The sequence below is a fragment of the Odocoileus virginianus genome, chromosome 31 (genome assembly GCF_023699985.2).
Source record: "Odocoileus virginianus isolate 20LAN1187 ecotype Illinois chromosome 31, Ovbor_1.2, whole genome shotgun sequence".
Taxonomy (NCBI): Eukaryota; Metazoa; Chordata; class Mammalia; order Artiodactyla; family Cervidae; genus Odocoileus; species Odocoileus virginianus.
The window spans coordinates 8,710,415-8,737,606 of NC_069704.1; the positions used below are offsets into that span (position 1 = coordinate 8,710,415).

Here is a 27,192-nt window from a genome sequence, read left to right on the forward strand (position 1 = left end):
GAAGTGGGACATATGAGCCACAGTGCTGGTCAGAGCTGGGTCAGTAAATGTCCATCTTTCCCCCAATTTTTTCCACTTGGCAAGAAAAGCCGCGAGGAGCCAGACAACCCAGGCCGAGGCCGCCCTACTCCTTCCCTGGAAGTCTCTGTTCATGTCATTTACTGGACGTCAGGTGCAGAGGTGGCCCAGACCCCCACCTCTTTCCTTGTCCCCTCTCTTATCTCTCTCACTATGCCCTGGCCTTTGTCAGGATTTTATTTTGTGCATTGTCTGTGGAAATTCCTTAAATGGATAACTGTGACCTCAACTCCGCCCCCCCCCTCCCATTAGGATAAACCCGTAACTTATGAAATCATCTCACTGAACGGTGGAGGACTGAGTCTGTCTTGCTGTCTGCCCTCTGGGGCAGGATGAGGACAGAGTCTGCCGGGCCTCGCGTAAAAGACTGGTGGCCATCAGCCCCATCACAGACTGGGTGAATCAAAGGCCATTTTCTTTAGCTCATAGGAAATATGAGAAGCAGAGGAGTCTGTTTGAGCTTTTAAAATACCAATGTGTATCTGTGTGCACAAGTGGGTGTGTTTTAATGACCTAAGAGATATAGGTTCCATTTAGAAAACTTAGAAACCCAGAAAAACACAAGGGAAGAAACCTGAAATCTTGATAATCCCCCCTTAAACTATCACTGTGGACAATTGATCCATGTCTCTTCAGTCCTCTGTTGGTCTTTGCCCTGGGAACCTCCTAGAAAACTGCCATTCATGTCTGGAACATAGTCATGAAGCCTGCCTCTTTCACCAAGACTGTGTATCACAACTGCTTTCCCACCTTAATAAATGTTTCTTGAAAATGATTTTTAATGCTTGCATAATGTATCACAGCAAAGAGGTACATGATTTATTTAACTAATTTCTTCTTGTTGGACTGTTTTTTTTAAACCATTATCTTTATTTCTGCTTTAAACACCTCTGTACATTAATACTGAAGCACATCTCCAATAATTCTTTGGACTGTCTTTCTAGAGGTGGCGTTGGCTCCGGGGATAGGCAGATTTTTCAGGCTCGGTAACTGTTGCCAAAGTGCTCTTGGGGAAGAGTTTGTTTTTTTACAGTCCCTCCTCCAACATTAGCAGTGTATGAGGTGCCTCATTTTCCCCCAGCCTTGCCAACACTGGATATCATATTCCTTTTCCATTTTTGCCAATCTGATAGACAAAATATATCCTACTCTAATTTATGTTACTTAAATAGTGAAGTTGAACCCCTTTGCATATTTAGTGTTTGTATAGCTGTATATACACATATAAGGGTTTCCAAAGTGGTTCAGTGTAAAGAATCTGCCTGCCAATGCAGGAGATGTGGGTTCCATCCTTGGGTCAGGAAGATTCCCTTGGGAAGGAAATGGCAACCCACTCCAGTATTCTTGCCTGAAAAATTTCGTGGACAGAGGAGCCTGGTGGGCTCCAGTCTGTGGCGTTGCAGAGTCAAATGTGGCTGAGCCACTGAGCACACACACGTACATACAAATGGTGTATAGAATATATCATATATTAAACACATACATACATAGATAATTGCTGTTGATTTAGTTGCTGAGTCTCGTTGGACTCTTTGGGACCCCATGGACTGTAGTCCGCCAGGCTCCTCGTCTGTGGGATTTCCCAGGCAAGAATATTGGAGTAGCTTGCCATTTCCTCCTCCAGGGGAATATTTCAGACCCAGGGATCGAACCTGCATCTCCGGCATTGGCAGGAGGATTCTTTACCACTCCCCATCTGTGTATCCACTCGTACACTGAGAAAATGATATTGATAGAAACTGATTTTCCTGATGGATGGATGTGCTATGGACATTGATTCTGGACAACAAACAGTCCATTGCAAACCCATCGAGGTGCATCTCATGATTATATCTATGATTCCTAGAATCTTATTAGTTCCTCCTTAAAGGAAAAAAAGAAAAGAATAAAGAGACAAAATTTAAGAGAACATTTGTAAAGCAATTTACTTAAATTATAAGAGACTAAAAGCCAGGCTTAGTGGATAATTGAAGAATTGAATTAAAAAGGAATCAATATCTTTCTGGAATCGGCTCTGTCCTCATCTTATGAGTTGTTTTGCAAAGGGAGGATCACTCTGTCACTATCTTGTAAATTTCTCATGTCATTATCCCCAAGGACAGCACTTTTTTCCCTCTCTTTGATCCTCTGCGTTTTTCCTTTTTGCCCAGCCTTAGCTCACTCAGACATTGAGGCGCAAAGACGCTGGAGAGCAGGGGCTTTGAAATGTCAGGTGCCCGTTCCAGCCTTTGGGATCCTGGCATTCTCAGCACTGGAACAAAGATTTGCTTCTGTATCTTCACACTGGAGCCTTTGGAGAAGGTCAAACTCATAAAGAAAAGAGAAGGAGGGGGATGCACAGTTGATTTTGGAAAATCTACTTAGGTTCCAAGGCAAATCTAAACATTATTTAAAAAACTGAAAAGGGGGAAAGGAGATGTCAACTAGTCATCACATCTCTACCACCTCCCCTGGCCTGTATCTCTATGCATTCACATTTTCCCAATGGTTTAATTACCTTCCCCCTTTCATTTTTGCTTCCTACGTATGTTGCCATGGTGCCTCCTGACCTTTATGTGGAGCTGCGTTTCTGGGAGGTGGTTTGGCTGGGCTCACACAGTTGCTCTGCAGTTCATTTGATTTTTCCTTGCATGCAGCAGCTCAAGGTGGTGAAGTGGCCTCAAAGAGCCAGAACAGATGGGCCATGTCAGGGCTCGTCTTGGTCTCAATCTAGCGCCCAATGGGCATGCAGACGTCAGGTACATGACAATGAAGCTGCCCTTCTTGGATGCAGAGTGAATTCTTACCACACTGCCACCCGATTGATGTCAACATTCCACAAGAATTTAGACGGGACGATGTTTGGACTTTTGTTTGTAAATGACGTGCATTCTTAGACCAAAGTCAGCAGCAGCAAAGGATTTCTGAGAAATGGAGGAATATAGAGAGGTAGGATGAGAAAGCCCAGTTACTGCCCAAGTGTCTGTGAAAAGTATCTCTGCTTCCAAATGCATGTGGAGGAGATCTAATCGTCGAGATGGCCTTTAGCATTCATTCTTCCGCTTGGCAGTTGTTTTATTGAGCACCTCCTATGTGATTGGTGTGATTGAACATCCTCTTTATTTATTTTAAACTTTTTACTTTGTATTGGGGTATAGCCAGTTAACAATGTTGTGATCGTTTCAAGTGAACAGCGAAGGAACTCAGCCATACATGTACATGTATTCGTTCTCCTCCAAACTCCCTGTTTGTTTATTTTTTAAAATTGAGAGAATTTATTATCTTCATGAGAGAATAATAGAAGGTGAATTTCCAGGAGTGAGATTTGGGATGCAAGAAGTACAAGTGAGCAAAGAAATGGTTAACACCTTTTAACTCTTTGTATCCCATTTGTATGTGTGTGTGTGCACTCAATCATGTCTGACTCTTTGAGACTCCATGGACTGTAGTCCGCCATGCTCCTCTGTCCAGGGGATGTTCCAGGCAAGAATACTGGAGTGGGTTCCATTCCTTTCTCCAGGGGATCTTCCTGACCCGGGGGTCGAACCTGCATCTCCTGCATTGGCAGGAGGGCTCTTTACTGCTGAGTCACCTGAGAAGCCACATATCCCATTTACTTATTTGTTAATATATTTGTAATTAATATTACTTCCTATTTCAAAAATAATTGAGTGAATTAACCTAAAAAAGCATATCGTGAAAGAGGCAGAGAGATCAGAAACAATATTGGAAAGTGTATTGTGTGTGTGTATGTTCACACCCATAGGCATGTCCAAGGTGGTGCCTTTATAGGAATGATATTACATATTCAAATGGAATTCTGAACTTCCTAGTAACCAAGGCAAAAAGAGAAATTAATACGTTCTTTTAGATTCTATAGAAAACTCATTGGTACCTCAGCAGAGGTAAAATTCCTCATTGGTACTCAGTTTCACGAGGAAGCAGGTCAATTTCAGGAGGAAAGCAATTATAGTTGCATTTTTCAGTGTCTCTCATTTTACGTGGGATCACCCACAGTCTCCTATCTTTTGTATTTACTGATGACCTCTGGTCACTGATACATTTGGTCACATCTGTGACCAAACCAGAATTTCCTGTCTTCTCTGTTGTGAAAGATGTTGACAAAATAATCACTTATATGTAAGTTGAGTATGTTGAGGTAGGGCTTCTCCAGTAGCTCAGCAGTAAAGAATCTGCCTGCAGCGCAGGAGATGCAGGAGACTCGGGTTCGATCCCTGGGCCGGGAAGATCCCCTGGAGGAGGGCACGGCAACCCACTCCAGTGTTCTTGGCTGGAGAACCCCATGGTCAGAAGAGCCTGGGGGGCTATAGTCCATAGGGTTGCAGAGAGTCGGGCACGACTGAAGCGACGGAGCGTGCATGCACGTTGAGATAAGAACATTTGGGGCAGGCAGCAGCACATGTAAGGAGCCTGGAGCACTTGATACTATAAAAAGGCCAGGCGGCAGGGCAGGAGAGGAGGCTGGCTGGGCCGCAGGGTTGACTGTGCAGGCTGGAGAGACGCTGGGAGGGTTTGGGGCAGGGCAGGGACAGGGTCCACCTCGTTTTAAAAGGATGTCCAGATTGCCCTGCAGAGACTAATCTTGGAGGCTGGGAGAGGAGGCTGGAAAGCGGTTGCTGTTAGTGGTCCCTGTAAGAGGTGATAATTAACACAGGTAAAACGTGGTGCAGAGGAAGGAGCTCTGAAGACAGAGTGTTAATTAGGGCTTTACTTTCTCATGACATTAAAATATGCCACAGAGACAGAGTCCACACGCCAGTTTCCGCCCTCCCTGCAAGTGGGGCTGAGCAAGGAGGGTCTTTTTCGTGCCTGTGGCTGCACCTGGGACCAGCTCAGGGTTCAAGCGGCCAAGGTGTCTCATTTACTTACAACCTGTTAAGTCCAAGCCCCCTTTTCAGGCCCTCTCCTTGTCCATCTTGTGAGGCTTTGACGTAGGGTTGGCCTGTGTTATCTGAACTTAAAAAAAAAAAATTATCTGGCTGTGCTGGGTCTTAATTGCAGCAAGCAGAATCTTTTAGTTGTGGAATGTGGGATCTGCTTGCCTAACCAGGGATCGAACCTGGGCCCCCTGCACTGGGAGCCCATAGTCTTAACCACTGGACCACCAGGGAAGTCCCTATCTGAACCCTCTTGAACTACTGGTAAGAGATGCATGAGTTTGAAGAATCCAAGATTCAAGTTCAAGCCTTGCCTCTCTTCCTCTTTCTGACCTTGCATAAGATGCTTGACCACCCAGACAGTCTTTCTTCATAGGTGCAGTGGGAAGAATAAAATGCATAGTCATCACTGTAATTTGCTGCGATCAATAACATTAACCATCATCTACTGGGCACTTGCTAAGTACCATGCCCACTGCCAGATCCCTTGTGGACATGATCTTGTCTGTCTTTTTGTCCACTCAACTCCATGATGGTGGGCACGCATAGCCCCACTTAACAAGTGAGAGGGCTTTCCTGGTGGATCAGCAGTGAAGGGATTTGCCTGCCAGGCCAGAGATGCGCGCAGGAGATGTGTGTTCAAACCCTGGGTCAGGAAGGTGCCCTGGAGAAGGAAATGGCAACCCACTCTAGTAGTCTTGCCTGGAAAATCCCATGGACAGAGGAGCCCAGCTACAGTACATGGGGTCACAAAAGAGTCGGACCCGACTTAGGGACTAGACAGCAACAACATAACAGGTGAGAACGGTGCTGCCTGGAGGGCGTAAGGAACTTGCCCGAAGTCTCGTAGCTGGGACAGCGTGGTCCTCTGTCTGGGAACAGTGTTCTAGTGAGTACGTCTATTACTTTGAAACTCTTGAGGGGTCTTCCCCCTAAGCTAGCTTTTCACTGTGGTGTTTTGCAATACAATACTTTCGTATCTAGAAGGAACTGGAAGATAGAGCAAAGACTTGCATACACTAGGAGATTTCTGGATCCTGTGGAAGAAGGCATGTAGGAGGCTGGACTCCTGCACCAGAGTGAGCTCTGCTTCGGGAAGAGATGGCTGGAAAGCCCTCACTCAGGCCCATCCGCAGTGCCCATAGATGGGGGGGGAAATTCAGGCCTTTTACAGACTCCGCTGTCACAGTGCTGCCTCCCGCAGGTCGTTATAGGAACTACACAGAGAGGGACAGCGTTGCATATGAAAAAACAGTCTTTGGGATTCCACTTTTCTTTGGTGTAGAAAATTGGATGCAAGTATAAATATGTTATCGCAGCATTGTTCATGCTGGCAAAAACTGAGACGCAACACAAATTTCCAGCAATAGGGGAGCTGGAATTCAGTGGTGGTGCATCTCCACCAGGGAATGCCGTGTATTCTGGGAAGAGATGATCTTTATAAGGAAAGATCCTCAAAATACGTTTTTTTAGCTGAAAAAAAAAAGATGTCAATGAAAATGTTGAGCATGAGTCAACCTGTGCAAACCTCAGGCAGCAGTAGTTTTGTATGCGAGCATCCATGTGTTTGTAAAATGTACAAACCGAGAACAGACACCAGAGTGTAGCGGTGGTTGCCATGGACGGCGGGCTGAGACTTCTGCTCTGGGTTCTCCATAGTAATAACAACACCTAGCCCTTCTGTACCTCTTACCTACACACTTCATGCATACTAACTAATTTAATCCTCACCACTGCCCTATGAGATAATACTACTATTATCCCATCTCGTGCCTGGGAAAACTGGGACACAGGCTGGCTAAGTAACTTGCCTGGGGTTGCCGGTGGTGAGTGGCAGAGCCAGGAGTGGAATCCCTGAAGTCTTGTTTCAGAGCTGTGGCTCCAAACCACTACCCCTTCTGCTTCCCTGAATTCCACGCGTGTCTGAGACATGGATGCTCACATGAGTATGAACAAGCGTGGGATGGTGACCCAGGGCGCCTGGGCCCCAGGCCAGAGCACTGCTCTCTCTGTGGCCTCTTTTTGACAAATTCCTTGGGCTGCCTAGCCGCTTGAAAGCCCAGTGGATATCTTGAATGAATGAGCAAATGAGTGAAATGAATGAATGAGTAGTGAGTGAAGGAGAAGGAGCAGGAAGAGGGTATAAAGAAAAGAGAATAGGCAGTGTACCTCAAGGAGCTTGTCTTGCAGTCTTAGAGACAGAATGTATGAAGGTGATACAGAAGCTATAGTATAGATGGCTACAAAAACATACCAGTGTGCCGGCTGCTCTCGGAAAAGGGAAGTCAGTCACTGTCTAGGAAGGCTTCCTGGAGGTGGTGAGAAAGGGGCTGAGTGTCAAAGGCACGGCTGATACGAGGAAGTATTGATCCAAAGAGAGGACGTTTCTGAAGAGGAGGAAAGTTGGGAGGGAGAGGCTAGAGTTGCTCAGGTATTTGTGTCCATGCAGATGAGAGTTTTAGGGTTTTCTAGGGCTTCTGTGTAGAGAAGGAGCTGGCAGACCCAGGAAAGGGATTCACATGCCTTTAGTACCTATTCTGTGCCACGTACTGTATTGTTGTTCCTCAGTCGCTCAGTTCTGCCCCACTCTTGGCAACCCCATGGACTATAGCCTGCCAGGCTCCTCTGTCCGGGGGATTTCTCAGACAGGAATACTGGAGTGGGTTGCCATTTCCTCCTCCAGGGGATCTTCCCTACCCAGGGATTGAACCCGTGTCTCCTGCACTACCAGGCGGATTCTTTACTGCCGTGCTGCTCTGTGTACTATACAGGTAGTTTATTTTTATTTCTGTTTTTTTATAGGTAGTTTATATTACCTTGATCACCCTTAAGACGGTGGCGTTTTGAATGCAGGAACAGTGCACAGAGGTTAAGTTATTTGCTGTGTGTCAGACAGAAAGTCAACAGCAGAGCCAGGATGGGGGCCCAGAGACTCTGAACCCCAAATCCAGCTAGGCAAGGTGGAATCAGGAAGAGCAGGCCAGCACGATCCTTCCCTCTCTTCCCCGTCACTAACCTGGGTCTTAGACCAGCCCTCCCTCCTGAGTTTCTGTTCGGAGTGATCTGTTCCCCAGAAGAGAAGACCTTGCCCTGAAATAAGCTGGATGACTCACCATTATGTGTCCTCACTCAAGACTTTTCCGGAACGCTTCTTTCGTACCTGCCTCTCCAGACAGTAGTCTGATGGTCTGTGACCTTGTGCTTGCACTTTGGTGCGTGTTTTTAAACATGGGAGCATGCGTGCACCTGCTGTGTTAACACAACTCCTCCCCACCCCCCCACCCTTCATCCTGTAACCATCTCCAGTCTATTTCTCACTCTTCTGCTAAGCAGAGAATTCTGTCGCCTGCTCTGTGATTTTGGGGTGTTAGAGTCAGCCCTGAAGAGCTGAGTGAAGTAAATCTGCCTCCTGAGAGCATTAATCCAACTAGCCAGTTATTAAGTTTGAAGACATCCACATATAATTTACATTCCCGCAATCATAGCATGCTGCCTGCGTCATCATCTGGTGATGGGTAGCATCTCAGCCGTGCCATCTGCCTGGGCAGATCGAGATCCCTCTGTGATGTGACCTGGTGGCATGCTGGCAAATCCCCTGGTGGAGCTTCACCAGTAAACACGTGATAGCGAGCAGGGAGCAGGGGGCTCTGATGATGGCTCTTGCCTGCAGTGGACTTTCCCCAGATCTCATAGGATTTGTTTAGCCTTAGCTCATTGAATTCTTAAGTACGAGGCACTGTGCTAATAGGCTTCTTCTACCTAGAGAGTGGAGAAAAGAGATCTTCATTTTCCAGGAGGGAAGCAGATGAACAGAGAGGGTGGGTACCTTGTGTGAAGTGGCACAGCTTATAAGCATTTGATTCAGGAGACTGGCTGATTCTGTGGGTTGCTGCAGCAGGAGAAGAAGGGTGTGGTTGACAGTCACCAGCATGCACTGGTACACTGCTTTAAGGTAGCTTTTGGGTGTGGTGTACCACACATAGGCAGCAGCCTGTGAAGAACAGAGACGCATGGTCGCAGTCCCATTGGAGGCTGTCTCCCCAGCCGTCGGGTCCCTGGGAAGGTCCCTCTGCTGCGTGACAGCGCGGAGTTGGCATGCCACACCTGAGATGCTCCATCCGCCCTTCTCGTGTTTTCTTAAACCCTTTTGGTTCCTCCCAACTAACATGGAACCTTCAAGCCCCGAGGTTCAAGATCTAGTTCAAGGACCAACCTGGTAGCAATTTCATTTCTCCTAAATACAGCAATGAACCAGAGGACGTTGAAATTTGACTTGGGGCAGGACCTTAGCAATTAGGGATTCCCATCTGCTGCTGCCAAGTTGCTTCAGTCATGCCTGACACTTTGCGACTGCATGGACTGTCGCCCGCCCGGCTCCTCTGTCCATGGGGTTCTCCAGGCAAGAACACTGGAGTGGGTGGCCATGCCCTCCTCCAGGGGATCTTCCCACCCCAGGGATCGAACCCGCGTCTCTTATGACTCCTGCATTAGCAATGGTTTCTTTACCACTAGTGCCACCTGCGAACCCGCTTACTGCCAGTTGGCAAAAGCGAGGCCAGCAAGAGGAAGGCATAGCCCTCGACCACCCAGCAGAACACAATGGAGATATGCCTGAGTGTCTGTTTCACAACCAGAGTCCTTTCTAGTTTGCCTTGGTGTGTAAGGCTGCTTGCTGCTGCGGCATGCCAGAGAGAGAGGCCACTGGTTCTGTGAGATGAATGGCCTGGGCACCTAACCGGGAATGAGAACCACATCATCCTCCAGATGGCCTGAGCCTCAGGGATCAAGGTGGCAGTGCTGAGTGAGTGAGGCAGGCAGATGGAAGGGCTTTCAGGGCGAGAAAGCACCAGCCAACTCTCTTTAGGAATTAATCCTTCCATTCAGTCAGTTCATTTGCTCAGTTGTGTCCAACTCTTTGCCACCCCACGGACTGCAGCATGCCAGGCTTCCCTGTCCTTCGCCAACTCCCGAAGTTTGCTCAGACTCATGTCCATCAAATCAGTGATGCCATCCAACCATCTCATCCTCTCTTGTCCCCTTCTCCTCCTGCCAGGGACACCTGTTAAAAATAAGTGAATGGTTGTTTTTGTTTAAAAAAAAAAAAGAGAGAGAAGACAGCCAGGAAAAAGCAGCAACTGAACTCCTAGACCCTCCCCTCCTCCCCACCTTCCCTGCATGACACACACAGCCTAGTCAAAGCGCCATGGATGGAGGCCCCTCACTGCGTTCTAATGGCCCACGGCACCAGGACCGTGTTCCCCGAGCCTGTTTAGGTGTGGAAGGTGCTGTCTCAGGAATCCTGTTTTTCTGGAGTTTTGCCAGAAAAATAAGGCAGCAGTGGATGATGATATTCAAGCTCTCCAAGACCCAGTGAAAGCCCACATTTACCCCTAAAGAGCCAATATCAGAGGTTCTGGGATGGTCTAGACTTGAGTGGCCTTGAGATTTTCTGGTCCTGCAGGCTGGGGATGGGGAGACCGAGGTGCACAGGGGAAGCCGCTTGCCCGGGGCTGGTTTTGTGTCTGGGCTGCGCCTTCTGCGTCCCTTCCCATCTCGGGTTGCCAGGGTCCCCTTCTGCAGTGTGCTGGGGACCGGCGGTGCCTGGGAGACTCAGTGACCTGCCAGGCCCTCTCCGGCGCCAGCCTTCCCTCGTCTTCTCATCAAAGGCATTAACCTCCTCTCCATTCTCAAGGTTGCTGCTTGCCTATTTATAGAACTGACCAAGAAAATGCCACTATTGCCAGTGATACAGAATACAAATCAGGTACTGTGCGTTGATTTTCATTCTCTCAGACACCTTCTTCTTTTTTTTTTCCCAACTCCTTGGATAATGCTTTTCTACACCTGGTTTGCCTTCTCAATGCGGAGTCACTACTAGGAGAGGGGAGTGGGCTCCGCCACGTGCTGACCCCCCACTGTGTGCAGAAGCCCACCCCCTACGTGCTGCATGTTCCCCACAGGATTCTGAGGGGTGGGCATTGTCCGCGCCCCCCCACCGCCTCGCCCCCCCATGTGTGCTGCTCTGACAGCAGAAGCAGCCAGCCTCAGTGACCCCAGACTCACAGGTGACAGAGGTGACTTAAATCCACTTCCGCCCAAATCCACAGGGTCCCATTCTTTCCACTTGCCTTCCCCTGTTCCAAATTCCAGCGCAGTCTTCCAGATCCAATGAGGAAGGTGGCTGCAGGGTGAGGCTTGTGTATGTTATGGTTCCTTTGGAGGCCAAAAATCCGCTTTCTCACCCAGTCAGGGCAAGCAGGCTTTTCTGAGGACCTACTCTGGGCCTGGCCTTCCTCAGTGGCTCAGCGGGTAAAGAGTCTGCCTGCAACGTGGGAGTTGCAGGAGATGTGAGTTCGATCCCTGGGTCAGGAAGATCCCTTGGAGGAGGGCATGGAAACCCACTCCAGTATTCTTGCCTGGAGAATCCCATGGACAGGAGAGCCTGGGGGGCTACAGTTCACAGGGTCACAAAGAATCCGACATGACTGAAGCGGCTTCGCGGGCAGGCACGCACTCTGGGCCCAGCGAAGCCTTGTCTCTCTCCAGGCCGCAGGTGCCCTGAAGATACGCTCACACTGCTCTCTCCAGGCCGCACACAGTAGGCTCTCGGTCAGCCCCTGTGCAATGAGTGAGGGCTCGGACTCACCATCTGTCCCGGGGAGGAAGCAGAGGAGAGGCAAGCCCATCGAAGCAGCATCAGAACTGCAGCAGCGCGTCCATGGAGGAGGGGGCCAGGGACGGGGCAGAGGGGTCAGGAAGACCCTTCAGAGGCCAGAGTGGCTTCCGCGATGCTGTGTGCTAAAGTGCAGCAGAAGCATGCTTGGCCTCCGGCTTCCTCCATCCTGCATCTTAAACTTCACAGAGGTTTTATTTTCCCAATTGTGCTGTCAAGGGAGTCCCGGGGAATGGGAAAAGAACACTGTAAATCTTTGCTCATCTTCTCAGAAATCTTTTTCACAAGCAGAATTTTGGAGAGCTGCCATCTGCTTGTTATCCCTCTGCTCAGGGACTGGCATTTAACTGTGGGGTCGAGGGGCCCTCCCAGCCCGACCTTCTTCCTCTGGAGGACGTTCAGGTGTCAGCGTGTCCAGGCCTGTGGTCCAGTGTCCTTGTCCGGAAACTCTGCCCAACAGGGCTCTCCACTGTCTCTGAAAGCCCCGCCCTTGACCCCTTTCGTCCGTGGAGAGGACTGGGGGTCAGCAGAACACAGTGCTATGCAGGTCCAGAGAGTTAAGTGCCACCCTCCCTTTTATGCATATTGCTATTTTCTGATATTGAGAGCACTATACCTTCCTTCTGGAACATTTGGAAAATATAGAAAAACAGGAAGAATAAAATAATAACCACCCATAATCCTGCTACCCAGAGAGAAGGACGCTGGCATCTTGGCACATTACTCCTCAGTTTCAATTTTCTTCCCCTGTGTAATTTTTCTCTTAACATAACTGAGATCACACTGTGAGACAGGATTTATATCCTCTGACCCCACTTAACATTAAAATCTATCACATTAAAATGCTTTGTAATGATTGTTAAATCTATCACATTAAAATGCTTTGTAATGACTGTAAGTGTGATTTTAACAGCAGCGTGAACTTACCCATGTGTAGGTACTATCATTGATATGAAATCCCGGGTTCTGGGGTGTGTTTGCTTGTTAATCCCAGTGCTGATGGACCATCTCCCAGAATAAAGGGCTTCATGTCAGTACAGGTGCATCATGGGAAAGCAGTATGGCTGCTCCCAGGGGGCCGAGTTTGGGTTTACTTCTCCCTGTGGTCCTTCCATCCCCGGACTAGGAAGTGTCAAATCAAGGTGGTATCTACACTCAACATTAGTTGCTATGTGGAAGGAACCCCTTACTAGCTGTGTGGGCAGGTCATTTCCCCTCATTTTCTTCAGCTAAGTTGTGGAATCCCTCCTCAGCAAGATTGGATTCCATAAGGATTTCAGGAGATGAAGCACATCAGGTACGCAGCAGAGTGTCTCATACATACAGGCCTTTTTATCATTGTTAAGCTACCATTACTGCTGTTGTTCAATCACTAAGTCATGTGCGACTCCTTGAAACCCCATGGACTCCAGCGCGCCAGGCTTCCCCGTCATTCACTGTCTCCCGGAGCTTGCTCAAACTCATGTCCACTGAGTCGGTGATGCCATCCAACCATCTCGTCCTCTGTCGTCCCCTTCTCCTCCTGCCCTCAATCTTTCCCAGCATCAGGGTCTTTTCTAATGAGTCAGCTCTTCACATCAGGTGGCCAGAGCATTGGAGCTTCAGCTTCAGCATCAGTCCTTCCAATGAATCTTCAAAGTTGATTTCCTTTAGGATTGATTGCTTGGATCTCCTTGCTGGCCAAGACTCTCAAGAGTCTTCTCCAGTAGCACAGTTTGAAAGCATCAATTCTTCAGCATTCAGCCTTCTTTATGGTCCAACTCTCTCATCCATACATGACTATTGGAAAAACCGTAACTCTGACTATATGCACCTTTGTCAGCAAAGTGATATCTCTGCTTTTGAATATGCTGTCTAGGTTTGTCATAGCTTTTCTTCCAAAGAGCAAGTGTCTTTTAATTTCATGGCTGCAGTTACCATCCACAGTGATTTTGAAGCCCAAGAAAATAAAATCTGCCACTGTTTCCATTTTTTTCCCCCTTCTATTTGCCATAAAGTGATGGCCATTATTATTGTATTTTTATCTCTTAACCTTCTATTGGGGTCGTCGAGATCTTCCCCAGTTTCCGTAAGGGCTCACGAGCTCAGCATACGGTTGTGCTCATGGCTAAGATTTGCTGCAGCAAGAGGGTGCCCCGCACAGTGAGCATGGAGAACAGCACACGGGGCTGAGACCGCAGGGATCCAGGCACACACTCCTGCATCCCCTCCCCGTGCGGCCACACAGGGTGGGCTTGATTCTGCCAGGGCTGAGTCGTGACCACATGTGAAATGTCTTCCAGGGACGCACTTTAGAGACTCACACCAGGGGGCTGGTCATGTAGGCCTCTCTGCCTGTGCCCATATTCCAGACTGCTACGTTGTTTGTACAAATAATCCCGGCACAGTGAGCCTCCCACATCAAGTCAGGAATGGTGGGAACATGCAGATTCCACGTTCCCAGAGGTCAGCCCAGCAGGTCTTCATAAGGATGCAGTTGTAGGCCTGCTCTATTAACTCTTCAGCATAGATATGCTGAGAGGTCCTATTTCCTGTGTTTGGACCACTTCAAGGTGAGGGCTGGGGTGGGGTGGGACAGATGCCCTTGTTTCCATGGGACAAAACTGAGGGCTGGTGAAGGGAAGAGACATGGGGGCGGGCTGCCTCCTCCGTGGGCAGGGTCCCAGGAGGAAGCACGTTCTGGATAATCCCTCACCATCCCCTTTCCTGCTTACATGTCTCTCTCTCTCTCTCTAGGCTCTCAAGGGCTCCAAGAAGCTGGTGCTCTCCGTGTACTCAGCGGGGCGCATCCCCGGCGGCTACGTCACCAACCACATCTACACCTGGGTGGACCCCCAGGGCCGCAGCATCTCGCCGCCCTCAGGCCTGCCCCAGCCCCACGGCAGCGCCCTGCGGCAGCATGAGGGTGACAGGAGGAGCACCCTACACCTCCTGCAAGGCGGGGATGAGAAAAAGGTGAGCCTCCTGGCCTTGGCCTCTCAGGGCCTCCTGGAGGTGGAGGCCTGGTGGGAGGCGGCTGGGGGAGCCGGCCACTGAGATGCCATTCTCCTTGCCAAACCCAGAACAGGGTTAGAGCCGGAAGAAAGGCCTTGGTTCTGTAGGGACTCCTGGTCTTCATCTCCTTCAATCCCCTCGCTGTTATTGTTCAGTTGCTCAGTCGTGTCCAAATCTTTGTGACTCCATGGGCTGCATCACGCCAGGTTTCCCCTGTCCTTCAATATCTCCCGGAGTTTGCTCAAATTCATGTCCATTGAGTCAGCGATGCCATCCACCATCTCATCCTCTGTTGCGCCCTTCTCCTCCTGCCTTCAGTCTTTCCCAGCATCAGGGGCTTTTCTAATGAGTCAGCTGTTTGCATCAGATGGTCAGAGTATTGGAGTTTCAGCTTCAGCATCAGTCCCTCCAATGTATATTCAGGGTTGATTTCCTTAGGGTTGACTGGTTTGATCTCCCTGCAGTCCAAGGGACTCTCAAGACTCCCGCAACACAGTTCGAAAGCATCAGTTCTCCATGGCAGAGTAGAGGGGACCCTCTAGGCTTGGGGGGCAGCTCCGTTCTCCCTCTGCCATCCTCTGTGGTATTGCCCCCCGTGGTTGAAGCCTAGTCTACATGTAGCCCCGAGAGTGGACAGAGGAAGAGAGGACGCTCAGATGATTCACACTCGCGATGATTTAACTCCTCAGTGGCCCGGATCCAGGCGCACGGCCACGTGCAGCTGCCAGGACTGCAAGCCGCACGGGGCACCTTTTGCAGTGTGGGTTTGGGGCTGTAAGGAACGGAAACTGGTCCTGGTCAGCTTCCACAAAGTCAGAATTGACTGGCAGTGTGTGGGCAGGCCCAGAACTGAAGCTGAGGCACTCAGGACACAGCCTCCAGGAAGAAAGGGGTCCCCACGGTTTCCGTTCTCTGCATCCTTTCCCTCAAGATTTGTGTATGGGGAGGGAGCACCTGGTTGGCTGGCAGGGACCTTTGATTGACAGAAACACCAGTGCTGTGGCTGGTGGGGGCAGGGTTGTAGCCCAAAGCACCATGGGATGCTGTAACCTGAAGAAGAGGGTGGGGGCCTCAAGAGATGCCCCCTACAGAACCTTCCTTCCCCAAGACCGTGACTGTTCCTTGAATAAAATGGAGAAAGGACTGAGAGATGGTCCCCCTGATATTTTAATGCTCACTCTGGGTGCTGTTTGCATTGCACCCTTTCATTGCTCCTGGGACCAAAACAGTCCTTCCTGTAAGCAGCTCTCTGAGGTTTTAAGACCTTGACACAGCTTGGGGCTCTGAGCCAAGCGCCTTCCCTCTGGAGACTCTTAGCTCTCCTTTCCTGTCAATAAGACCATAACATTTATTTAATGTGTTTTGTGTTCTTTGCTCAAATATCAGTGTGCTGGAGCGGCAGAGAGGCAGCGGGGTAGCCAGCTAGTGTGAACCACCACACCTGCGTGGGCCTCTTCAAGGGGGCCAGGGCTGGTTGGCTGCAGAAAGGGGCTTATGCCTGCCTCCCCGCCAGGCGCTGTTGTTCTCTGGCCATCTCGAGAAAGTGGCACAGCCTGTGGCATTGAGTCATTTTCAAGGCCAGCCTTCCAGGGCTGGGCAGAGAACTTGTTGTATCTTTTCCTCAAGCCTTCCCTCTGGAGGGCATGAACTTGGAGTAGTAATTATGATCAGGGAAGAGCTCGCCGTGTGCTAGTTTGTGCTTACAGCATCTTCCAGAATCCTTGTGGTTGCTCTATGGGTAGGTGTCGTTATCAACATTTTGGAGACGCAAAATCCAAGACTCAGGTGCCGTGGCAACCAGGATCCACCGAGTGAGTCAGCCTATGCTTAACGAGCACCTCTGGTATACCTGGTGCTGTTATGGGAGGTGAGAATGGAGAAATGGATAGGAGACATGAAGTCCCGCTCTGGGGAAGCTACTGGTGAGTTTGGAGGTCACAGGAGGAATGAGACGATAGTCCAGAAATGGGCATATTTGAACAAGATAATTAAGACGGTGAGGTTTGATGGAAGGAAATAAAATCAGGAAACGTGATGGAGAGTGATGGGGAGGGAGCCCTGCTTCAGATGAGGTGGGCTGGGAGGGTCCCTCGGAGGAGATGACCTCTGAGCTGAGACCGAGAGGAAGATGGAGCTGCGGTGTATCAGAGTGCTGAAAATGCCAGGCGGATAGGACAGCATGTGCAAAGGCCCTGAGGTGGGAATAAATGTGGCACCTTCAAGGCTTAGAGCAAAGGACTCTGGCACTGGAATTGAATGGGTGGGAAGGTTGGGAGGATGTAGGGTGCCCTGTGGGAATTTTGGAGTAACTTATACAGGAATGTAGAAGGTGGAAGGGCTTCCCAGGTGGCACTAGTGGCCAGTGCAGGAGATGCAGGAGCCGTGGGTTTGATCCCTGGGTCAGGAAGATCCCCTGGAGGAGGAAATGGCAACCTACTCCAGTATTCTCGGGAGAAGAGGAGCCTGGCAGGCTATAGTCCACAGGGTTGCAAAGAGTCGAACACGACTGCAGTGACTGAGCATGCACAAACGCATGTATGCAGAAGGCAGAAGCTGAGACAGTCAGGCTCCAGGGGGGACACATATAACTCAGGAGGCAGGAAATGCCCTGACCCACACCAGGAAAGCTTCTCCATTGCCCCATTCCTCCTCCTGCTGATACAGCACGGAGCCCCTGATTTCCCACTGAGGACGGACATGGGGAAATGTCTCTGGAGCCGTCACTTTTGGCTCCCTGGCCTGATTCTCTTCTCTCCAGCGGCCTGGTCTCATCCCAGTATTTCAAATAGCCACCACAGATTCTGGACTTCCCATGCCAAACTTCAAAAACCCTAATCTCAACCCTAGTGGGGCCAATAGTTCTCAGGGCAATAGTGATGTAAAAATCACCGGTAGTGATATTATCCTTGAAAGCCCCTCAGCTGTTCACCGAAGCTAGTTCTGATTTTGCAGCCCTTGCTAGTAAGGATCTTCTCTACACTGAAGTGTGAGAACTATCCCAGAGGCTGCGGGAAGGAACAGAAGGGAAGAACACATGTAACTCCTCCAAGAATCAGGCCTGTCTATTCTCAAGTCACGGTCACATGCTCAGAAATGAAGAGGGTGCCGAGTTGTTCATCATTCCCGCTTTCCATTCTGTGCTGATCCCCAGTCTCTATAGTACAGATGTAGTCTCTATTAAAAAAAAGTAGGACAGACCTGTTGTGGGGGTTAGATGGGATCATGTCAGCATGATAGGGAGAATAAGACACTAGATCCAGACTGCCTGGCTTCACATCCTGACCCCACCATTTGCCAGCTGTGTGACCTTGGATAAGTTACACAACCTCTCTGGGCCTTAACTTCCTCTTCTATAAAATGGAGGCAATGGTAGGGCCTCCTCTCCCCACCACTGGCTCTGAGCTTTGGTGTACTCACAGTGCCCGGCACAGTGTACATGCTTGGTACGTACTTACTGCATGAATGACTTTTAAAATGCGGGATTCAAAGGTCCCCTACTGCCCACCCCCACCAGGGTCACTGGTCCATGGGCAAGTGGGCAAGGCTCCGTGGTTTCTCAGAGCCACGGCCCCAGTCTGGGCTGAGCAGGCAGGTCCTCTGTTGCCTCCCCCGAGCTCATGCCTTCAGCAACTGCACGGACACAGTGGGACCTGCCCCTTTGGCTCATGCTGGGAATCAGCTGGGAGTGGAAGGTGAGGAGGACTGGGTCTGAAGTCCGTACAAGGAAAACCTACAGTTCTCCTCTACCGTCGCACTCACGGTGCTCTGACACCAGATGTGTGCAGGTTTTTTCCAAGTGATTCTCTGGAACACCAGCTGGGTGTCTTTTAATTTAACTCAATTCTGACACGCTCCTCCTGGAGACAGTGTCCAGTCGCACAGGTTAAAGACTCAGTCCGATGGAACAGCTCCCCCAGTGCCCCACTCCAGATGCCAGCTGCAAGTTTATTTTGTCACCCGTGCTTCTGACCAATTGGCATAACTCAGAGGTTTCTGTGACCCTATCACAGCTTTGATTAATTTGCTAAAATGATTCATGGAACTCCTGTAGATAGTTTACATACTGTTTACCAGTTTATCATAAAGGACATGATAAAGGATAAAGATGAACGTCCAGACAGAAGGGATGCATAGGACAGGGTATGTGGGAGGGGCTCAGAGCTTCCACGCCCCCTCCGGATGTACCACACTCCCCATACCTCCACCTGTTCACTGAGCCGGAAGCTCTCTGCTGCTGCTGCTAAGTCGCTTCAGTTGTGTCCGACTCTGTGCGACCCCATAGATGGCAGCCCACCAGGCCCCCCAGTTCCTGGGATTCTCCAGGCAAGAACACTGGAGTGGGTTGCCATTTCCTTCTCCAATGCATCAAAGTGAAAAGTGAAAGTGAAGTCACTCAGTTGTGTCTGACTCTTAGCGACCCCATGGACTGCAGCCTACCAGGCTCCTCTGTCCGTGGGATTTTCTAAGCAAGAGTACTGGAGTGGGGTGCCATTGCCTTCTCCAAGAGCCAGAAGCCCTCTGAACCCACACAATTGGGATTTTTATGGAGCCTTCATCATATAGGCATGACCAGTTATTAACTCCATTTCCAGCCCCTTCTTCCATCTCTGGAGAGTGGGGAAGGTGGAGGTTCCAGCAGGTAACTGAAGCAGATGGGGGTGGTGTTGAAAATTCCAAGCTTCTGATCATGGCTAAGTCTTTCTGGTGAGCAGACGCCTTCCAGGCGCCCAGTCAGAGCCCCCTTACTAGAACAAAAGATGCTCCTAGTGGTCTTATCACTTAGGAATCTACAAAGTTTCCGGAGCTTATTGCCAGGAAGGAGGACAAAGACAAAAATATATATTTCTTAATATAAATCACAGTATCACCCCTGGTTTCAGAACTCCCTGACTGTGTGACCTTGGGTGAGTCACTTAAGCTTCCCTAACCATGATTTGGGGGTGATCACAGGAGCCACATGGGGCTGTTTCAGGAATCAATAAATTATGTGCACAGGGGATGGTGCCTGGGACACAGTAGTTCACGGCAGCGGCAACCATAAGTTATCCATCACTGCCCACGTGCTCGGCACCTTTCCTATCTTTTTTTGCCCCCAAATATTTATGAACGTCATCTCCCGGAGCTGTTCACATTGCTTCCTTGGGGCTCTAAGGGAGGGCGGGAAGAAGGTTGGCAGTAGACTGTGTGGTTCTCATTTCATTGATGGAGAAACTGACGATCAGAAAAGCAATGGGCCTTGCCCCAGAGTTGCCCAGGAGTAAAGGGCAGAACCAGGATGTGAACCCAGTCCTCTGGGAGGCAGTGTGGTGAGCTGGTTAAACGGCTGGGTGCTGCCAGCTCTTTGATCTTGGCCAGGCTGTTTCACCTCTCCAGCCTCAGTTTCCTTATCTGGGAACCGGGGATAATAAGAGAAACCACAGAAGGGGAGAGAACTAAACGAGGTAAGGCATGTGAAAGGTTGAGTAGGGCTTGAGGAAAGACGCAGTGCGTTTAGTAACCAGTTGGTTTAATGGGTTATTATTTTTATCTTATTATTATTAGCCGGCACGGTCTTCTGTTCACTGCTCCAGGCTGCCTCTCACAGCTTAGTGCCTTTGCATAGATGAGCTCTTGTTTCCTGCCAAGCGCTGGTGGAGTCGCCAGCAGGTGATCGAAGCAGATACCCTGCTGTGGATAGGCCTGTTATTACAGTCCTGTGATGAAGACTCCGTTTTATTCCCATGTAAAGGATTTGTGGGGAAGTGACTGGCAAGCCGTGGGGTTAGTTTTCAGCTTTAGTATTCAAAGGGGGAGCACAGCCATCTGTGTGCTCCCGGGTTCCTTTCTGCTCTCTCCCCCCACAATCTTCGTGGTCAGTTTGGACTTGAATCTGTCTTCTCCAGCTCCTCCCTGCCGACCAGTAGGGGACTGGCTATGTGACCCTGGGCAAGTTACTTCCCCCCTGATCTCCAGAGGGGTGGATTGAAGAATGAAGTGAGATAATAGATGTAAGGGATGCCTGATGGGCTGGTGCAGAGCCCCTGATAACAGTCAGATGAACGACTTTTCGGAAAGAGGTAGCTAGTTGAATGGCTTCCCTCACTGACTCGGTGACATTTGCCCTCCACGCTGCCTGCCGCGCCCTCCACCGCTCCCTCTCCTGCAGGCAGTCACACGGTGCTCTCTTTGGCTCCCTTACATGCCGCTGGCTCTTAACTTGTGTCGGGGTGTTTTCTGTCACTTTGGGGGGTAGGTTTTCAGCTGTTCTGCTTCTCTTGTGGCTCAAACAGTAAAGAATCTGCCTGCAATGCGGGAGACCTGGGTTCCATCCCTGGGTCAGGAAGATCCCCTGGAGAAGGGAATAGCAACCCACTCCAATATTCCTGCCTGGAGCATCCCACGGACAGCGGAGCCTGGCGGGCTATAGTCCATGGGGTTGCAAAGAGTCAGACATGACTGAGCAACTAGCACTCTCAACTGTTCGGCCACTTCTTTTTGTAAGTGGCCGAGCACGCCTAACCTGCGTGCTCCTGCAGGCTCCTTCACGGATGCTGAGGCTTCTGCACCAGCCTCTTGCCGCGCCAGCCTCTTGCCGCACCCGCCTCGGCCTCCCCCACCACCCCCAGCGCTCCCTGCTTCAGCCACCATGCGTCCCTTCCCCGGCTCTCCGTGAAGGATGTCACTTCTCCAGGAAGCTCCCCTCCATCCCCCACCCCCCATCTGCAGGCAGGGCCATTGCTCCTTCTCTGCACCCACATGGACCCCAGCTCACCCCATCCGGCTCTGACCGCACGGCTCCGTGAAGGTGTGTTTACTGGTCTCTCTGCCCCTCAGGACTTGGCGCCCTGGGGGGCAGACCCGCGTCTGGGTCATCTCCACGTCCCTGGCCTGGCGCTGGGTCTGCCCTTGGTGGGCAGTCCCCGTGTTTGTGAAATGAAGGGCTGCTGAAGTGACACCATGCATGGCAGAGCAGGATACCCCCAGGGAGGCAGGAGACCAGGCCCCTGGGAGGCGGGGGCCCCGGGGGGGGCAGGGGTGGGCCCCGACCCTGGACTCAGCCTGGATCCTCGGATCAGAGGACGGGAGGTGTGGGAGCTGGTTGGAGGCCTTGGGCCTGACACGCACTCCTTGACTGAAGGGTGTGAAGTCAAGGGCGGCCAGCGGGGGCCGAGAGAGTCCGTGGGCCCCATGGTGTGAGGAAACCTGGGGTGCCAATACCAGGGGGTCCCTAGAGGTCATTTCCTCAGGGCCTTCCCTTCACTGCACTTGCACCTGTGACCCGGAAGGGGAGCGACTTCCCCGCGTCACTCAGTGAGTCAGGGGAGAGCTGGGCGGAAACCAGAACGTTCCAGGGCGCCTTGCAAGCCCTTCAGATACGGGAGGGGGCTCTGCGGGCCGCCGCCCCCGCCCCCCGAAGTGCCCGCTGCCCTCCAGGCCCCCGACGCGGTCTCCTCTCCCTCCTGCAGGTGAACCTGCTGCTGGGGGACGGCCGGTCCCTGGGCCTCACCATCCGCGGGGGAGCGGAGTACGGCCTGGGCATTTACGTCACCGGCGTGGACCCGGGCTCCGAAGCAGAAAGCAGCGGGCTCAAGGTGAGAGACCCCTGACTCCAGGGAGAGGGATGGGGCGCCGGGCTGCAGGTCGGGGAGAGGGAGGGAAGGTTCCCGCATGTGGAACTCTGGGCAGCTGATGGCAATGGGACGTCCAGCAGAGCGGTCAGCACCCCGCCTTAAGGACTTGTCCCTGGCTCCACGACTCTCCTTCACAGCTCGCAGCTCAGGACACCTCACCCCCTCCTACTCCCACGCCCCGAGGTCTCCTAGCGGTCCTCTCACAGGGCAGCCTCCCGCACGCTGCAGGCAGCGGGCCAGCCTGAGCTCTTCCAGGCTGCTGTTTTGCAAACACCGCTGATGGCCGGCGATGGCCCTGACTTCCGGGCTTATTGTGGCACCTGGAGAGGACAGGAGAAAGGCGGCTGTGGGCTGGGATGGGGCTGCATGGGGCAGCTTCAGGCCTGGCATTTGATCCAGGGCAACCAGCAATTAGCTCTCATTTTGAAGAGGGCCAGCTGAGTGCCTGGCATTCGTCCTTGATGTCACACATGTCATCTCCCTGAACCTTATCCTGCCCTGTGAGGTGGGATGTTCTTACCCACCTTGCCAGTGGGGAAACTGAGGCTATAGAGGTTAAACAGACTTGTCCAAGGTCACGCAGCCGATGGCGTGCAGAGCAGGGTTTGAGCCCAGCAGCCTTAGCTCCTAAGTCCATGGACTTAACTGCTACACTGTATCCTCCGCTGGGGAGGGCCAGGAACTGCCCCCGGGCTTTGGAGGGGGTCCAGTGGGTAAGGCAGAGACTGTGTTACACTGGACCCCAGACACAGATCCCTTAGATAAATAGCAGCATGCTGTGGCTAAATCCTGTGGCCAGAGGTGCTGTGGCAGCAGTGACCCTGGGTGCAGGTGGCATTTGAGCCAAGTCCAGTGGACAAGAGGCTATGAGTGAAGGGGCTTTCTGATTGAAGGAGCCACGTGGTTTGACCATGTGTGACCGGATGGATGACCAGCCACGTGTGAGGCTGGGGAAGAAGGCAGGAGATGAGACTGTGTCTTCGTCACAAAGAGCGTGAGTGCCTCCTGACCTGGGGAAGCTGGTTCTCCATGTGGATGAGAAGAAGGGTCAGGGCGGATCAGAGTGGTGGTCAGAAGACTGCCCCTGCCCCCTCCGCCTGACGTGGCTCGGGATTTGCTTAGGAAACACATGATGAGACAAGCTCTGGGTCTGGAGTCCGGATCCCAGCTTTGCTGCTTTTGTTGTCGTAGCCTTGTTACCTTGGAGAATGCCTCCACCTCACTGTTTCCCTTCCCTTTCCTAGATCATGATAATGTACAGCATCTCTTTCTCAGAAAAAAATGAGGAATACACTCAATGACATTAATGATAAGGGTTAAAATTATTGTGTGTCTGTGTTGTGGACTCAATGTGTTCCTCCCAAATTCATCCCTTGAAACTCTAACTCCCAAAGTGATGATACTAGGAGGTGAAGTCTTTGGAACGTGATTAGGTTATAAAGGTGTAGCCCCAGGAATGGATTTAGAGCAGCATTGACATATATACGAAAGCATACCTAAAAAGCAGAGACATTACTCTGCCGACAAAGGTCCGTTTAGTCAAAGCTATGGTTTTTCCAGTCGTCATGTATGGATGTGAGAGTTGGACTATAAAGAAAGCTGAGCACTGAAGAATGGATGCTTTTGAACTATGTGTTGGAGAAGACTAAATTGAACTGATGTATAAAATAGGTGGCTAGTGGGAAGCTGCCTTATAGTGTAGGAAACTCAGCTTGCTGCTTCGTGATGACCTAGAGGGGTGGGAAGCAGGTGGTGGGAAGGAAGTTCAAGAGGGAGGGATACATGTATGCATATAGTGGATTCATGTTGTTGTACAACAGAAACTAGCCCAACATCATAAAGCAATTATTTGTTGTTGTTCAGTCGCTCAGTCGTGTCCGACTTTTTGCGACCCCATGGACTGCAGCACACCAGGCTTCCCTCCATCACCAGCTCCTGGAGCTTACTTAAACTCATGTCCATCGAGTCGGTGATGCCATCCAACCATCTCATCCTCTGGTGTCCCCTTCTCCTCCTGCCCTCAGTCTTTCCCAGCATCAGGGTCTTTTCCAAGGAGTTGGCTGTTCACATCAGGTGGCCAAAGTATTGGAGCTTCAGCTTCAGCATCAGTCCTTCCAATGAACACCCAGGACTGATCTCCTTTAGGATGGACTGGTTTGATCTCCTTGCAGTCCAAGGGACTCTCAAGAGTCTTCTCTAGCACCACAGTTCAAAAGCATCGATTCTTCAACACTCAGCCTTCTTTATGGTCCAACTCTCTCATGACTACCGTAGCTTTGACTAGACAAACCTTTGTCAGCAAAGTGACGTCTCTGCTTTTGAATATGCCATCTAGGTTTGTCATAGCTTTTGTTCCAAGGAGCAAGCATCTTTTAGTTTCGTGGTTGCAGTCACCATCTCTGGGCCTTGGCTTCCCAGCTTGGGCCATGGGCAGGCAGGCCATTGAACAGGTAGGCAGGCAGATCTCTGGGACTTTCTCTGGCCGGAGAGCACCAGCGGCTCTCCAGGCACAGGACCGTGATCTATTCTCCTTCACCTGTAGGCTCCTGTGCCCGCAGAGAGATGCCAAAGTAGGGGGCCTGCTGGCAGATTCTTTGGCAGGAAGGAAGGAAGTAGGCATTAATGCAGGAAGTGGGTACCCTTGGCTGCCCCTCCTTCGCTTCCTTCCGTGTGATCAGCACATGTACACTGGGGACTCCTGCATGCCAGACACTGTACTTGCCCTGTGGTTTCTGAGCTGAGCAAGACAGACACAGTCCCTGCCCTCCGAGAGCTTATTTTCTAGTTGGAAGACAAGGGGGAGGGGGAATAAGTTTCACGACTATGTATTTAATTGCAATAAATACCAAGATGTGATAAATACCAAGATGGTGAAGCACATGGAACTCTGAGTGTCTGGGGGGTAGATATCCAGGAAGACTTCCTAGAGAAAGAAACATATCAGTGGAAATTTGAAAGGAGAAAATAAATTATGTGAAGGAGGGAAGGAGAATTTTGGGCAGAAAGGACAGCAAACGCTGAGTCCCTGAAGTGGAAAGAAGTGTTCTAGGATGCAAAGGAAGACTGATGTTGGATGAATGCAAAAAGACAGGCGGGGAGAAGATGCCAGACCATGCTGAGGAGGCAAGTAGCCAGATCACACAGGTCATATAATGCACCCAAGACTGTGCAGCCGTAAAAAGATGATGTTCAAGATCTTCAGTTATTACTGTGGAAGGATGTCCGCAGTGTGTTATTAAATGGAAAACAGGCTGCCAAACCATGTATCTAGCAGGATTTCATGCATATTGTATATGTATGCAAAAATATATCCAGAGAACCATCTATAGCAACACATACCAAGATGTCAGTAGTGCTTATCCTGAGGTGATAAGATTATGGATGATTTTCATTTTATTCTTTACATCCTTACACAGTATCTGAATGGAGCAAATGCTACTTTTATAATCATGGAAACAGCAACAGTAAAGTGATTTCCATTTTGAAACAAAAGGCAGAAGAAAAATATTCCGTAGAAGTTTTTCAGTTACTTTCGTCTGCTTCTCAGTCGCAGGCAATCAGAAGCTTTATTTGCTCCTAAAATGCCTCCCTTCAATAAAGGCCCTTCCATCTTCCATCCCCACTGTAGTAAAACATTTTATCAGTATATTCCCTGCCACTATTGGACTTTCCCCTCCCAGGGCCCTCGCATGTGCTAACACCTGCCTACACTCACTCAGGCATCCAGGACTGATTAATTCTGTTTATTGCCAGTGCACTTTCCATGTAATTAAGCATATTGAAATGGAATAAAGGGGCTTGGCTGTGTGGGTGGTGGAGCCAAGAACAAGCTTTATTTGTAAATAGGGCTCCGTGCCACTGTGCAGAGCCTTCCTGGGGCGATAGCGCACCTTGTGCCTGGCTTCCAGCCACTCCCTTAGCTCCCGAGGGGCCCCGTGAGTCCAGCGAACACCGCTGGGAGGAGAGCTCAGAGGAGGAGGCCCTGCACTTGCCAGCGTTCACCCTGGGGGCGGCCGCCTGGACTTAGAGCTGTCCCGCCCTCCCGGCAGGGGTGACTCCTGCCTCGGCATTTACCTTTACACCTGCCCCCAGCAAACCCCACCAGAGAAGGGACCATAAAACCTTGATTGTTTCTTTAAGGACAGCCAGAGTTGACTGCATTTAATAGTAATAATGGTAGCTGTTGCTATTTATTAACCAGTTATTATGAACCAGGCATTGTGCTAAACACTTTAGATACACGCTTATTTAATCCTCCCAGTAGCCCTTTGGTGGGCCTTAATAGATGGCATTTAATAAGTGGGCACTTCATAGATGCGTCACTGAGGCTCAGAGAGGCGTAGTACCTCACTTGGGCTCACACAGGGATCCAGCCCTAGCCCTTCAGGCCCTCCAAAGTCCATGGACTTTGCTCCACCACCTCCCAAGGACCCTGTATTGGTCAAATATCAAAAGAATGCAGAAAGAGGAAACAAAGGCCATTTAGTCTTCTTATGAATCACTGAGCTTCCGAAGCCCAGGGTGCCTGTCCCAGATCCTGCCAGGTGCCATGGCCTTCACCCTTGAGGTCATCCCAGGGTGGAAGACCCATTTGGTTTCTGCCAACGGGAGCCAGGCTTCCATCCTGGCTGGGGTGTTTGGGGGGCAGGAACTCTGTTCCCATGAATGCCCCACTCTTGGGGTCACCACTGTGCAGCTTGTGGCCTTGGGGCTGGCCATGGATCGTCTACTGCTGATTTGGAGTCTCAGTGACTATGGGGATGAACCACTGTTTGCAGATCTGTCGTGTGTGCTGTGTGTCAACTGGGTTGGGCTGACCTCTCTGTGGACTGGCTTTTACCAGGGTCTGTTCTCCTGACTGGTCCTTTCTGGCCTGAGCCTGGGATGGCATCCTTCACGGAGCACTCACCCAGGAGTTGGTGATCTCCACATGTCAGCCCTGACCCTCACTGCAGCTCTG

General features: G+C 50.7%; 1 protein-coding gene across 2 annotated transcripts in view; it reads left to right on the forward strand.

The window, feature by feature from the left end:
* The window catches only part of WHRN (whirlin), an 86,208-nt gene that overhangs the window by 12,551 nt on the left and 46,465 nt on the right, over positions 1–27,192 (forward strand). For both annotated transcript variants that reach the window (XM_070459235.1, XM_070459236.1), the window contains exons 2-3: positions 14,365–14,583; positions 22,068–22,193. In XM_070459235.1, the coding sequence (XP_070315336.1) occupies positions 14,365–14,583; positions 22,068–22,193 (345 nt within the window). The remainder of the gene's footprint in view (positions 1–14,364; positions 14,584–22,067; positions 22,194–27,192) is intronic.